This window comes from Zootermopsis nevadensis, unplaced genomic scaffold (genome assembly GCF_977971745.1).
Source record: "Zootermopsis nevadensis isolate Lab colony 2312 unplaced genomic scaffold, Znev_1.0 Znev_ptg000007l, whole genome shotgun sequence".
In the NCBI taxonomy this organism is placed as follows: Eukaryota; Metazoa; Arthropoda; class Insecta; order Blattodea; family Termopsidae; genus Zootermopsis; species Zootermopsis nevadensis.
Window position 1 is genome coordinate 12,085,155 of NW_028259139.1, and position 16,532 is coordinate 12,101,686.

Consider the following 16,532-nt stretch of genomic DNA (forward strand, 5'->3'; position numbering starts at 1 on the left):
CGCAGTGCGATCTGCCCCGTGTGGTGGGGATTGAATGGGGCGTGGCTTGATGTCTACCGGAGGAAATCCCTGCCCGAAGCTCCTCATGTGTATTCCATTCGTGACAAGAGAACGGTGAACACTTAAAAAAAAAAAAAAACTTCCAGTGTCATTCCTAAAGGCGCCTCATTGTGAGGTTTGCTTCTCATTGGCTGAGGTTTCATGTGCTCTGTTATGTGATGCCACAACTCTGTAGAGGAAGGAGAGAGAAAAACTTTTATACCTCACTCTTGTACTTATTTTCTGTTACGACAAGAAAACGCCTGCGAAGAAATTCCCCGGGAATTTCTCTCTCCCTCGCGCTTCGTGTCTCTTCTTTTTAACAACGTGGCGCTAGTTGCTATAGTACAGGGGGGGTAAGGTGGTGGAGTGAGTTTTGTGTTGGCGCAACTGAAAGGTTCTGCCCCCCCTCCCCTCCCCCGCTGTTGCAGAAGTCACACGGCTGTAGTGCGGCAAGACAGAAGACTGTGCAAGTGACTGAAATCTCGGGAAGTGTCTTGGATCGCGCGAACAACCCCGTTCTTGATGGGACCCATTGTCTGCGTGTTGGTGAATGTGCAGTGCTTCGGGCCTCTGACATCACCTGTCATCCTCGAAGCATGAGATCCAAACCCGTTGCCCGCCGAGTAGCTCAAGGTAAGGTACATCGCCCACAAGATAAAGTGTAGCTCATTCAATTAACCATTAAAAACCCTGCGTGATTTTCAGTAACTGTGGATATTTTCATTTCCGGTTCTGCTAATTATTTCTGAGAGTGCGTCGACACAGAATATAGAGGTTTGTTTTCGCCAAAGGGCCGGCGTGTGTGAAATAATTTAGTTTATTTTTCCACCACTCTGTTTGCAATATCCCCCTTCAAACACAACGTGTTTAAACACACACCATTCCGAGGCAATTAATTCTTCTTAAAATATATCGTTTTCCCTGCTAATTCATCGCAAAAATTCTGCAACCACTCAGAAAATAGACAACACTATTTGATAAATTCTTGGTCTACAGATGTTGACATTTGTTACGTTAAGAAATACAGTTAATACTTATTTTTATTTTGTGTGTTCAATTTTCTATTAAGACGAATTGAAATTAAATTGATTTTATATTACATTAGTGTTTTATTTACCGTTTTCTGCGTTTATCTGTCCGCCTTTGCTTGAAATAGTGTCAAAAGAATATAATGACCTTGGTTTCATTTTCACATAAATGTTAGTTCAGCACAAAATCGTATAATTGTTTTGGAATCAACGTAGAAGTGGGTGTCACATTACACCCTCTATCCCGCTAATAGAAACAGTCTGGTTGGATTCATTATTTAAACGAGGCAATGTTTCCAACAATCCGATCTCTCTTATAAATATGCCGAATGTCCACGGAAGTGAGCGTAAGTTCAGCAACGTAGAGATCGGATTTACATATCGTTTCATAGATGACACCTTGATTTTTAATATAAACCTGTAATTTCTTTGAATATAACAGCCATGGATTTTAACATTTTTAATTTCTCTATTCTTGTGTTATTGAATTTTGATTTGGATATCTGAAGAGTCTCGTCCAAGGATTCCTACCAAAATGTCTATAGATCGAGCCAACGAAAAGTTGGGACCCGCAGTGCTCAGGCACTTGAAGAACGGGTCGTTCCCAGCATCCCAGTACATCTGAACCCTGCTGATATTGTTGTGGTAAAACCAATCTGTTCAAAGGCGACATTTCTTTGGTGATTACAAATTGCCGGTGTAACTGTAATTCTGCACGTGCAGTGATTAATCATTGTTACTTGCTGGTAGCTAGTTTGTGCTCACACAGGTGGCATTGTATCGGTGAACCTGTTATGACGTTAGGAGGGGTGATGCTCTAACAGAAATCTTATCATTATGCATATCAAAATGAAATGTAAACTACAAATACGAAGGGGAACAATTATTTATTTTAATCCGTCATATCACAATATTTAAAATTTCTTATAATTAAGATAATAAAATATCATTGATGTTCCATATCGATTGATCGATTTACATTTTGGAACATCCTTTACACAACATGTTTCAGTTTTTATAAAACCATCCTACATCTAGGGTATGTTTTATTTTAGATTTACTTTTATTTTATATTATTTTTATTTATATCTTACTGCTACTTTCTAACTATAATTTATATATTTTGCATTTTATTCTCTAAATTCTTTTATAAATTCTTTCAAATTCTTTAGTGTTTCTTTCAATCTTCTACTTACAGACCGATATGTACATCTGATAAAATTTAAGAAAAGACAACACCTCGCCCAAAATTGAAAAACAAATGGCATGAAACATCACCAAATGGAATCATATTTGAGTTTTAAGTTCGTAAATCTTTTACACCTGAATATGGTTTTATAAAAACTGAAACATGTTGTGTAAAGGATGTTCCAAAATGTAAATCGATCAATCGATATGGAACATCAATGATATTTTATTATCTTAATTATAAGAAATTTTAAATATTGTGATATGACGGATTAAAATAAATAATTGTTAGAATATTCACAATATGACGCAATTACACTATCTTACGAAGGGGAAAGTAAATAATTTTAGCCCGATTTAAAAGTTCAGATCATCCGCCGTCCTCAAAAATAGGTCATGAACAAGAGTGGTATTTTTCAAGGAATACCAATGAAAAAGACGTTCCCGTGATAAAGTAAAAACATTTCTGTGACTACAACAAGTGATTTTAAAATGAAATGTGTTTCTTGTAAATTTATTTTTCAACATTACCCCTAAAATAATTTCATGCTAAGCAGTAGAAAATTTCAATTGCATTTACAGCAAAAAATAGATAAACCGTGGGTATAATATCTGACTAAAAGACAACATTGCACAAACAAAAGAAAGTAAGTTGTAGAGAAGTAAAAAAAATAGTAATTAACAGCTGCATAATTTGTGTCGTACTTATTAAAAAACTGTTAGATTACGATAATAAATGAATAAGTTAGGTGGATCATGTAGCAGGAATGAAGTTTAGTTAAAATCGCGTCTGTTTCAAAAACCCTGCAGGAGGAAGGAACTTGGGAAGATACAGGGTAGGTGTGGGGGGAGGGGATAACAAATTTAGTGAAAGATTGCAGAAAATTGGGATGTAACATGCGTAATATACCAGACTCACGATTAGGCGTATCATTATAAGCCTACTTTTGTTAATACGCGGATGATTTTTTTCTTCTATAAAAGCAAAATATTTTTACGATTTTCAACTAGCCTGGATAACGAACAGCGACCCATAAAAGTAGGCTACTTGGCATGTTCGTTCCCCAGCCAGTTTCTACATTTGGCCTCGCAGTCACTGATTCTGCAGAATGTGGTTTAGTGGTGGGACTACTCAGAGGGTTGACTCAAACGTAACACGAGAACCAGAGAAAATGCCATGTTGATCTTCGGTATTGTAACGCCATGTAGATTTGTATGTACATACAAACTGTGGCACTGGCTACAAAGCGGGACCTGCCTCGGCGTGCGGAGGGCGTCGAGACGCAGCCATCAGACGTCCACAATCCTACCATATAATTGTAGTGTCCCCGACGTATAAGCACCATATGACAATGTAAGGAAAGCATGGGTGTAAAACTCCGCTGAGTCCACAACGCAGATGGAGGCAGGGGTAAATGTTCGGGATCACGCTCCGACTGTCTTTATCTGCGAGGAAGGAGGCACCCCAAAGGGGGTGGTGTATGGTGAAGACAAAATTCCCAGTGTTTTGTCTGAGGGCCGAATGGTTTGAAATGTAACACATGTCGCGTCTAGTAATCTCGTTATGAAACGAATACCGTCTTTATGGAGTAACGGGTTTGAATCCCATTTACCGTTCAGTACATGGAATGTTTTTCCATCTGGATGGACATGTTCTTGAAGATTGATGTAGCAGCTTCCTCCGAAACGTCGGTAACTGCCCATACGATGTCATAACTCAGGGTATCACAAACTTAATTTTCACCAGGCGAAAATCTCAAATCCTTAATCACACTGTGGGCACAGCGGTTTAGTGACGAAGTGCCAGAAGGCACACAGCTGTATGAAATATATTTTAATCGCTTTTCAGATTTTGTTTATTCTGTTGTGAACAAACATTTGGTGAATCGTATGGGTGAGATGAAAATCGCATACAACGTATGGTTCGCAAAACTTAAAGGAAAGAAGCCATGTGGAAGACCTAGAAGTAGATGGGAAGGTGATATTAAAATGGATCTTCTTTGAATAAAAAGTACTAGAATTGGCAGACTGGTTTCATCTGGCTCGAGATGGGGTCCAGTGGCGATCTGTTGTAAATACGGCAATTAATAAACTTTGGGATTGCACAAAAGTGGAAAATTTACTCGCCAGGTGAGCAACTATCAGATCTGTAAGAATAACTATACTCCATAGGCTACGTTTGTTCAGTGTGGACTAAGTTTGGTGTAAATTAAGGTGGTGTATGGACGTGTTAAATAAACATAAGAGGATTACTTGTGGGGTAATTACAACTGTGATATTATTATAGTTTGTGTTGATCCAGCCTATCACAATCGTGTGTGAGGAGTCCGACAAAGGCAGAAGTGACTGATGTGTTACTTGCATGGCGAAGAAATAGAGCAGTAACTTAGATGTAAAAAAGCATACAATTCCATTAGTCATACTACGTAATTAGCGCGATATTTGCATGAATATAGTTTGTATTTTATAAGAATTCCGTGCTTCACTCGTAGTAACAAGTTGCTTCATATTGCACGCAACTGTTCCACCGTAATTAAGAATATAAACAGGGAAGAAAGATCCCCAAATTTGTTCCTTAATTTATTCGAGTTTTGTACAAATATAAACATTTTTCAAAAGACGACTGGTAACTTAATATCCCATTACTGAAGGACGCATTTAAAACATTTACCTGATTGAAATAACGAAAGACGTTTCGAGATATTTAATTTGACTTACAGCGTCTGGGCCTATTAAAACATAAACTTCTAGTGTTTATAAACAATTCGTCTGATCCGCAATTTAAAATGACCCCTTTCCTCAAAAGTCTGCACATTAAATTTCAAAATACGCGAAGGCAAAAAGTTAATTTATAAAACAGATACGGCATTTGCATTCATTGGTAAATTTAAGAAATCGTATATTCACGTCGTCGGCATTTAACTTATTACACAGGTGGTTGGCTTATTCTTCAGTTTAACGAGTAAACTACGGTTTCAAGATGGTTAAACTTCCCACCTGGAAGATAAAACTTATTAAAGTACAGAGACAGTTTCATTGTCTTAGCGTTTGAACTGAAGGGCTAAAGATGTCGCTGGACGTAAGCCGTATGCTATGAACGCTTAAGGCCTTATGGGAAATCAGAGACAAATCTTACACGCGAGATCTGGAGAGTGGGTAGCTTTAACCTTCGTCCGCTTTATCAGCTATAAACTTGCCAATAGAAATCAGTGGAGACCTGTCAGGTGTCCGAGCCGGTCTGGACGCGGAAGCCAGGATAAATCTTGACTGGGCTGGGGATCAGAACGTGGCCGTCCAACCGATAGCCAGACATTTTACTATTGGATCTGTACCTACTAGCTTTAGCACTTGGGGGATTTGTTCTCAGTGACGGATTATTGAACATATGCCGAGGAATAATTGCTCTCCGACTTTGGCCGTTAATCAAAGAGCGAGTGTTCCAAAATATTCTTATTCAAATTAACAGTGCAAAAAAAAAAATAGACCAACATACTGGAAACAGGTGAGTTAACGAATATTTGGACCTGAAATTTATAGTCAATAAAATGCGTGTTTAGATGGAAGGGATAGGGTAATGTGGGGTGAGTATGTAAAAGGAGTTCTAAACGAGGGGTAGGTCTATAATACATAGGAAGAGAAAGGAGAGAGAGAAAGGTTGGAATTTTATTATTTCTGGTCAATTTCACGTCCACAAGGGACCTAACCTGCCCAGCCAGTGCGTTCCTGTAGACCGATGTTGGAGGTAGGCCTATACCTTTTATTATAGCCTATGTTATTCAGAGTACGTTCAGAAATAATGAAAAGCCGTACACGCTCTGAGGCATTTATTGAGGTATTGAGACGGTATCATTGAACTGTTGAGTCGTTTTCAGTAATAATGGTATGGGGGAACACCACAGAGCGTTCAGTTTCTGCTGTCCGAGGACAGAAAAAAAATCCACCAGAGGATTGCCGATTCATTTCAGCTTACCCCGGGCTTTATTTATACTAAAAAATACACAGACTGTCACAAACTGTGATCATCAAACCGAGATCACTTGGTGGCAAGTGACCCGGGCCACTTAAAATATTATGGAGCAAAATTAATGCTTGGTGAATTATTAAAAATAATTCGTAAATCATGTACGAAACTACCTGGCTAGTTGAGCCTTTAAAGCCAAGTGGTATTTATATGTACCACCTGCTTCAACAGTCATTAACTACTCACTGTGATTTTTTGTTTTGTTTCGTATGATTCTCACGCTAAACAGCGATTATTTCTTAAAACTGGTAAATGTTAATTTCTTGCAGCCTTATGCGCTACTAACGTGATCAGCGGCCTAGCAAAAAACGTCGTCTTGAGTCACGTGGGAGGTTTGCAAAATCTATTACAGGGGGTTGGAAATGATTCTGATTTAATTTTTATACCATAATACGTGACTGTTCTTGAGTTGCGTTTTAAGTAGTACTCAGTCTTACTTAGATACGTGTCACGAAAGTCAGTAAAAAACAATTATTTGTAAACAGTTCTATCAAGATCTGACTCTTCTAACAAGTGAGTAACGAATTTGCAACGCTCGTTAGTATCGTAAGTGTCAAGCCCAGGACGGAGACATTAATTTATATTTTAAATAAATGAGAATTAAGACCACTGGCATATGTAAACTATCAAAGAAACTATTCTGAATAAATTCATTCGTGATTTCCCTCAGTCCCCTCACGTTTTTACCGAGATGATGACCTAAAAATTGTCCACGATTCGACTTACCCACAACAGTCATGCTACATCTCATTCAACGACGCATAACCTCAGCAGTCGATACTACGTCGTAAAATAGATGTATTCAAGATTGCAAGAAAAAGATATAGAAAATATAAAGCGAACGAAAAGACAGTTTGTGAGAAGTTAGCCGGAAGGGGCTGGGCGTGTCTAGAGTAACTGAAGACGGTCCATAGCATCCTCCTGTAGCTGGGATGCTGCGCATATCCCGCCAGGGCGTGGCGGTATCCCTGGGCAGCGGACTTCGACCACAGTAGCATCCTACGTCCCCCTCTCTCAAGACTGTTTCCAGCGCGACACTACAGAAGAAAGGATTTGCGTTCCATCCGCATTTTTTTTCCCGTTAGATCATGATGTCTTCCTCACCTCCTCTTTCCACATCCTTCCCAATTCATTCTTCCAACTTGATGCTGTATATTCTAACCAGCAGTTGAGATAGAGTCGTTAAATTAGCTAGTACCCTAAATTAGCCTACTTTGGTTTCTTTTGTAAGTTTACTGGTTTCACTTTACGGGACATTCACTAATAACTTCGACGAACAAACATGTTCGTTTGTTGTCCACCGGTCAGACACGTTCGGAATTTTAAAAGACGACCCACTCGTCCCATCCACAGAAGATATTTATACTTGTTTACATAATCTCAAGATCATCCGGCTCGTCACTTGATTTTGTTTTGTCTTTTGCAACAGCAACAGCGTCCGAACACGTGTATCGCTGTAATCCAGAGACAGAACAGCTCACTGTTAGAAAAAAGTGACAGTGGAACCACGGTTCCGGAGAATTTGACGTAAATACGTCTTTACGGAAAGGAAGTTTATATATTGGCTTTATTCTAAATATTTCCTTTATACATGCTTTACAATTGAGTAAAGTTTGATTAAGACTTTGCTTATTTAACTTGAATTAGTTACGCTTATGATGGGTCTGTGGTACCTGAATGTAATGTAAAATAATGTAATGTAATATATGCAATGTAAGGTAAGGTAATGTAAAGTAATGTATTGTAATGTATTGTAATGTAATGTAAAGTAATGTAATGAAATGTAATGTAAGGTAAGGTAATGTAAAGTAATGTATTGTAATGTAATGTAATGAAATGTAATGTAACGTTTCCTAGGTAACAACAATGCCGAGTAAACACGACGTTCCCTAGGTAACCATTGTTATCGGATCTTTTTCGTTACACTTTTTTGGCGAATAACCCTTCCTTATAGACGTATTTACGTCAAAAGAACTTTAAGTTGCATGCAAACAAGCCTTTTGTTAATGTTAAGAGAAGTGTTGAAACTCACTTAAAGAACTTTGAAATGCGACATCCAGCCTCGATATTTCCAGCACGAGGTGAGGAAATCTCGGGGGGGGGGGGACAAGGATTAGGTCAGGATGCATAATGAAAAACTTCACGCTGACGTACTGTTAGGACAGCGAAATTTATGAGTCTGCTATGAGACAAATTGTGCGCAGAATCTTTCTGGGAAGACATCTCAGACAGTTTCTACTTTGGTGACCAAGAAAAAGATGCGAAGATGACATGAAGATGGAAAATGAGAGGTTGGTGGGACAGAGACAGGTACAGGAACATGTCCTGTGTAGGGTTTTTGTATTAGATGTGCTGAATCATCGGGTTCTGCAAGCACAGTGTTTGTTAGTTTAGAATACGACCGCTGGCGGTATTTTCTTTTTCGTAAATTGGCCCTCGGCATGTTTCGTCTTGAGAATTATCGGTCTACAACATGATTTACGTCAAGACATATTATAAGTCTCTGAATAGGAAAACAGACAGATAAGATACCACTACGAACATCCGCAGCTTTCATGAGGATCAATGTCATCCATCTTTTCTTGATCTGAATCACTATGCTCGTCTTTCATTCATTCAGATCTAAAATATTTCATTCATCTCTGCATCCTGCACAGCTAGAACATGTTCTGCCTCTCCTGCCCCACGCTTTTGTACGAAATCCACTTGCCTTGTCTTCTTTTCTTGGCATTTCCATTCACAGAACCCAGCGGCCAGCAGGGGGCCCCCTCGCACACATATCAAATCTGGTTTACACGTGCTCCAAAACGAATTTCATTACTCGACGAAAAATAACGTGGCAGGAATTTGTCAGGCCCTCTGTGAGCTCTTCTATAAAATATGATGCTGAAAGTTAACCGTATCGGGAAGGGGGAGGGGGGGTTCCGAGGCCAACTTCCCTGAGCCATCAATCAGTCCCAGAGTTGGACATACATATGGACATCATCGGAAAATCTTGTGTGACCTTGAAATTTGATCAAAACCAGAAAATACATATCCAATATATTCAGAGGGTAGTTAGTTAAGTCAGGTTAGACGAAATCCACATTGAGGTCCTCAGGGATCATCACATTACGAAGTTAAACTCGGCTGTGGTATACTCCACAGTGTCTGATGCGATCTGTCCAGCATTTCACAAAAAAAGCAACGTGATAAAACATGAGGACGGTCTTCGGTCTGGATATTCTATTTACAGTTCTAGTAAAGAAATTGAGAGCTATTTTTTTCAATTCTGTGTTTCTGGCGATAGGACGGACCACATACTTGTTCACAGGGCTGGGCATCTGCTCTGACTGGAGAAGGCACAGTGGTACTTCAACCATGACGAAGCGAAGAACATGTTCCTAAGTATCACGAGAAGCGGAGAGACTATGTATGCTCATTACTTTGTTATCATAAAATTCAGCGTGACAGTCTTTTGTACTTGGTCGTACAGAGTGGTGATTAAAAGAGTTTATGTACCAAGGTAACTCGTGTCTCTTAGTTGACACCCCTGTTTCATCCTGTCTTCGTCACATTTCTGTTCCATTGTGCAGTATCGTAAATTGTGATTCATCAAGTGCTCATATTTCCTAATGATTCCTTATCAGTGCATTTCTTTACTATAAGCCTCAAGGTGTTTCTTATCAGACAGCTGACAAGGGTGGAGAATAAGTAAAATGACTGGACAGTGTGACACATAGGGACTTCTAAATTAATTTGACGAGAATTTATGTTGTTGCAAGGGCGATGAACGCATGTGGCTCGCGACTATTTTTTCTACTCCCCACGTATACATATTTTTGTAATATTGTGCCACCCTCAAGAGTTTATGTGATGAAAACAGATACCTGATGTCAGAAAACACTTTCAAGTCCTTTTAGTAGATAATTCCATTGGGAAGGACAAATATGTTGCTAGAATGGCAGTTGGATTTAACTGGCTCAGGACTTCATCCTATGGATGGCTTTGGATTTGTCGTGGTTACGTATTACAGTTGTATTACAAGACAATTATTTTATTAATAGCTGCTTAAATATTCAATCTGTGGTCCACAACTTCACGTCAAGTTAAAATCAAGTCTACATTATCTTCATTAGAACATCAAATAAATAAAAGAAAATTTATTATTTTAATACAGAAAAGTCACAACATTACTGATTCTGCGGGGTGGTCACAGTGGATATTCCCCGTTAAACAAACGTGGGATTCAAATAGTAAAGAAGTAATCATTTCTTGACTGAAAAAGATTCTTTGTTTGGTGTTGATAACATAACTAATTGTATCACTGTCTCAGACTCTCAGGTGTTCACTACCTCTTCAGCTGCTGTTAATGTTTCCAGCGCTAAGGAGCGGCCAGTAACACGACCAAGCAGAGCTGCTCTCGTATTTCAATAACCGTAGAGTCTAGACTCTGGTTTATTCTTTCTTATTTACTCTCAGAACTGCGAAGGCAGGGAGAAATCTCCTTGGAAACCAGTCAATGAAAGAATAACCCATAAGACTTTGTCAATAACAGTTAAAATGTCAATTAAGACAGAAGCCATCTTTTCTAGTGCATTGCATTTGTTTTTATTACACATCTTTCAAGTGCATAACGGTCGAGTCTCAGTTCAATGGCTGATTGCGCATGCGCCGAGCTCTCGACTGGTAACAATAGGGGGCAGAAGTGATTAAGAGTTGGAGGTTAGTGACTAGTGGGGTTTTTATGAAGTACTTCTATTGTTCCCTGGATCGTGTGTGTGTGTGTGTGTTGAAGAAAACTGAATGTCAACGTATGACTGGTAAAAGCACGCCAGTTTAAAATATCTGTAACCGTTTTGTGTCTTCGTCTTCACTGTGGTAGGCGAATCAGCTGTCATGTGCTGCTTGAAGGCTACATAGTGTGACAGCGAATGATTACGTTGGTAAAAATCCACTAAATAAAGAAACAAAATAACACTGCATACCTTAGTATGGTTTAAAACAACAGAGCAACGGTTTCCAAAGTGTTTTCTGCTCAGCCCTTAAAATTTTCTCTTCCCATGGACGTGGCAGATGAGGAACTTCAGTTATAAAACTTCAAAAACAGAAGACCTAGTTGTAGGTTGGAGGATAACATTAAAATTGGTTTAGAATGGGATGTGAGATTAGGGACTGGATTTATATGGCTCAGGAAGGAAAATCTAATCCATTCAATAAATTATTTGTGATATTACAGAAATGGATATGTAAGAGTGAAATAATCGAATATTTTGCACAAAACTTATTCATGTGCAGAAGACACGTGTTCAACTGTTAATCGTTATCTGATAGCCTGAAGTTAGGACATTTAATTTCTTTGCCTTTTTGTCATACGGAGTGAATCTTAACTTTTATAGATTCTTTCGCCCTGTCACATTTGGTGGGAAATACGGATCTATTTCTCGCTTTGAAATTTTCGTTAAGATTTTCGTCGAAAAAGTTCAATCCACTTTGCACTATTCTGATAGAAATAATTTGGTCTCCAAACAGTCAACTTTCCTTTTAAACTGAGTAATAGACAGCTGCAGAACAGAGTATTCTGAGGTGTAAAAAAATAACACGTACTTCTGATACACATGTCTGTCTGTTTCACATATAACTGCAAGACAAACTGAATATTTCATCTGAATTTAGACAGAAAAACATGACTGAATCGAGACAGCCGTGTCAGTAATGTGACTGGATAAGCACTAGATGGCGTAATTCGATGTTCAGCTGCACCATCGGCTACTCACCCAGTTTATTTTCAAACGGATACAGGGGCAAGGCGGCTGGAGCATGAAGCAAACCACTGACTTCGTATGTAAGAATGAGCGAAGTTTCACATCCATTACCTCTATACGCTCTAACGACGTGCATACAGGACGTCATTTTTAAACGAGTCGTGTTAACAGGGATACCGTATCTTGAGTTCGGACGAGTGCCTGTCAGGTAGGCTATCCGCAACCCGCACTGCGCAGAGCTGGAAGGAGAATTCGGATGAATCCCACTGTAGGCCGCGCATTGCTGTGGAAATCCTGGCGAGGTTTTATAATTGGTTTGTTGCGTGGTTTCCCTCAAGAGGTCGTTAAGAACCGACTTAAGTGATCCACACTGCTCCCTTTCACATTAATTTAACTACCGCAAAGCTAAACAAATGATTAAATCAAAATATTTTAACCCCAATGTACAATTAACCGTTATCTTTTATAAGGGGGTGGAAAATGTTTAACACAGATGTATTTAGAGCTGTAGGGGTTCTTTAATTGTTGCGTGGATTTCTCATCAGTCTTCTGTGGCACTGCCCTCATCTTCAATTAGGCCGAGTTTCAACTGTGGGGAAATTTGCCTTCGACTGTAATACCCACGCATTCACGCCAGTATAAAGTGTTTCAACTGTTTATGATGCATGAGTCATACATAACATCACGTTTGAACATGTAATATGGTCTAAAAATAAGTTATGGACCCAATGGAACAAACCTGAGTTTAATAATGAGGTAGCTGTCTTCTGGAATGTAACGCCGTGTTGTCTGGTAGAAGTTTACCGACGTTTCAGAGGTGCTTGCTACCTCCATTGTCATCATTATCGACCTGATAATAGAGGCAACAATCAAATGCGAAATGTCACAGTTTTCGATCCAATATTCTCCACACCGCCCCAGTTATGTTTTATTATGATATACTTTGACCCTGCTGTTGAGTAAGGACTGAAAAGTCATGTTTGGTTACCCCTGACAAGCACTTCTCTTGTGTAAACACAAGAGGACCCTGTGTCTCATTACCTATTCATGACCCCGCCATGTTTCTCTGTGCTCCTGCCACAAAATAAAGTCAAGGAGTCCTTAGTAGCGACACCAGGAACATAAATCAAATCGCCATTCTGTTTATTTCTTTGGATTCAAGATACATCCACAGGCGGACCAAAGGAAACTCAAAATGAATGAAACATCGATGTTAAACTCGCACTACAGCTATGTAGTGTTTGCCGTGCACCCCACTTTCTGCTCTGTTCGTTAAACCGAGCACGTTATCTCGTGTTTCACGCTCAAGATTTGTATCTCGATATTTATTTATTTATTTATTTATAGTTTATTTAACAATGTATTTTAGTAGCTCAAATTATATAGTGTCGAATAAGAGGATGACTGTTTAATGAATTGGAAAGTATGAGGAAGGAAGCGGTCGTGGCCTAATTTAAGGTACTGTTCCGGTATTAGCCTGGAAGAAGTTAGGAAAACTACATAAACGCCTGTCTGGATAGTAGGTCTCCGCACCGATATTTGAATCCGGGACCTCCCGAATACATAAGAGGAGAGTTAACCACTTGATCACGACGATGGGTTGTATTCTGGAGTCGTTCGATTCGATTATCGAATCCTCGCCAGAAATGTCATTATCTCATGATTTTACTCAAGTACTCAAAGTGAATTTCTGGGAATTTCCTTCAGTTAAACCACGATGTTTTACTCTCTCGATGCTAAATATCCTAATTACTGCAGAACAATTCAGTCGGTAAGATATTTTTGTGTGAATTTAACTCTTGTTTTATTGCCAATAATGCTTTGCCTCAGGTCGAAGAGTCTTTCTGAAGCTGATAGCTTTTTTCGTCAATATATCCCTCCGCCTTTTATGAAACTCATAGGTTCATTACCCTGATCTCCAAAGTCTGCCATTATACCTTATCATGACTGAATATATTACTGTTTGAAATTCATTTTAATATTATCCTTTTATTTATTCCTGATCCTCCAACTGGGTTCTCATTGTTTCTCCATGTGTGGCAAAAATGGCACCTGATGTGAACAGAAGGTTGTGGCACCTAAAGGCCTCACAATCACTCGCTCAAACATTTACATCCTTAAACACGCGCCGTTGACATCGGCAACTTCTCCAACTCTTGTGTTAAGCAAATTGTCTAAATATGTAGTCAAAGTTTTAAAGAGGCCTACGTGCAGTTTCGTGTTCATCTTAGGAACCATAAACCCAAGGAATAAGTGTGGAAATTTTGCGGAAATTTAAATAAAATCTGATTACACCACCACATAAAATAAGCAGCAGTTATCTTTAATATTAACCAAACACCTGGAGATCTCCAACATAGTGCGTTACATGAGAACATATGATATTAGCGTTGGGTAGATGAAATAACGTTATGTCAGAACTCGTCGACGGGAGGATAATATTAAAATTTATCTCAAATGTTTTCTGTATGAGGATGTGTAATGGATTCAGCTGTTATTCATGTTTTTTCGACGAGCCTCAGAATAAACAGATTATTTCCTTAAACGGGATTAACCAACTTATCTTTGTAATGGTGAAGTGTTGTGTCTCTTTTGCGGTACGGACTGATTTCTTATATACGACGAGCTTCGACTTTCAGGGAAATTTAAAATTTCCAAGCAGGACACAATGCTTCTCAAGTAGGACTCTGCTACGTGGAATTAATTAAAACATGTTTTACAAGTCAGAATTTAAAAACATATTACACGCTGCATTGCATTCTGGAGAAAATTTTAATAAACATTTTACATCCGGCAAATAAATGCAAGATGACATTTAGTACGAAAATACAGAAACTCTCAAGGTGATAACAAGTGGACGACACGAGTTGGGGGGGGGGGGTTATTGCGCAGTTCTTGCCAACTGTGGGCTCGAGAATTACCTTCCTGTCGTGTGATTACGAAATTGCATGTTCAGGTGGGCTGAACCCAGCGCCCGCCGGTCACTGCCACCTCCCCTCGCCACGGTTACCCTGGCTACTGTCATATTATACAAGGAAGATAGATTTATGGTATTATCATACTTGCCCGATCAATGAATCATCCGTTAAAGCTTCTGAACAAACTGACTAGTTTTATAACATTTGATATGAACACATTTTCAGTTGGTTCGACGCATTAAAGTGCAGTTGAAGCGGTGTCGTTATATAAACTAATTCAATCAAATTGGGGGTGAGAACGAAGGTAATTATTAATTTTTCTGTGTCGTATTTCTTTAATTTCTGTAGTGGCGTTATCCGGGACACAAGGTGAAATTACAAAATTTTTAATAGCGTTCGACTGCAATACGACGTGGTCATCGTTGAGAAATTGATATTCATCAACTAACCCTTTAAAACATAGTGGTAAGAAGATATACCACCTACTTGAACATTCAGTAACTCTGAGTTTAATCCAGAATGTGTTTACGGGTTTCAACTGATTCTCAGGACAAACAGCGTTTTGATCTTTGTAACGGTGAGATGAGGTGTTTTCTTTGCGGTAAGGACTGAATTCTTAAATATTATTTCGATGAGCCTTGAGCTCAAAGGTGCAAATATAACTGTTAGTATTGGTTTTTGCTCCAAGCATTCATTCAGATACACAAAAGGTGGGACCACATTACCAACCTCATTATACAAAACACATTACACCCATTTATGCTATTCTGGAGGCACCCGGTTTGTATGTCCGGCTGCTTAATGCCATATTTTCTTCGATTTAAAAAAGTTTCTTAGACCGAATGATGGCACAATTCTCTGAAATAAGCCGCGGTCGTTTCCTTCCAAATCCCTATCTACTCACCATGTATGATATTACCGTGGCGACCTCTGTGCTTGGAATGTTTTCGTTAAGGAGTATTAGAATTATTATCGCGTGATCGGTCAAAGTGGGCCGCCATCACTTGAAGAAGACAGTCTCCTTTCAATTGCTCGATTGCCCCAAGAACGTCGTCTTGCTGAACAGTCGGCGGTCGATACGCGTCCGTTAGTATCTTCACCCATTGCGCCCAGACACACGGCAATGCTCCGTAACCTAGCATACAGCCTAAACTGGCTTCTGGTCATCCTTTTATTTCTTTCTGTTTAGCTCTTTAGATTTTATTCTTTTTTGTTTTGTTTTCTACATCACTTAATTACTATTTTCCACGAGTCACTTCAACCCATTCCACATAGTCACACCGTTTTCTTCAGATCCAATCCCTTCCATCTCTGCTTAGGTCTACCAAGTTTTCGTTTTCTTCAAGTTTTTCTGCCGGAATTTTGTAGGCATTTCTCATTCTTCGCACACATTCAGTTTGCCCTGTACGTCTCATAATTAATATGATAACTCTCCAAAATTTGATCAACAGCAAAAAATTTTGAAGTTCCTCATTACGAAATGTTCTCAATTTTCGTGGTACTTCCTCTTTATTATGACCAAAAATTCTCCTCAGAATCCTGTTGTGATACATCTCCAGCCTTTGTTCTTCCCATAATGTCAGACACCAAG

The 16,532-nt window shown here is 39.1% G+C and overlaps 1 protein-coding gene across 2 annotated transcripts in view; it reads left to right on the forward strand.

The window, feature by feature from the left end:
* The first annotated feature begins 222 nt into the window (after positions 1–222).
* Positions 223–16,532, forward strand: part of LOC110831782 (transcription factor hamlet) — a 189,529-nt gene continuing 173,219 nt past the window's right edge. Inside the window, exon 1 of one of the 2 annotated variants that reach the window (XM_022068172.2) lies at positions 223–675. In XM_022068172.2, the coding sequence (XP_021923864.2) occupies positions 639–675 (37 nt within the window). In that variant the 5' untranslated portion in view covers positions 223–638. The remainder of the gene's footprint in view (positions 676–16,532) is intronic. The other variant, XM_022068173.2, reaches the window with a different exon arrangement.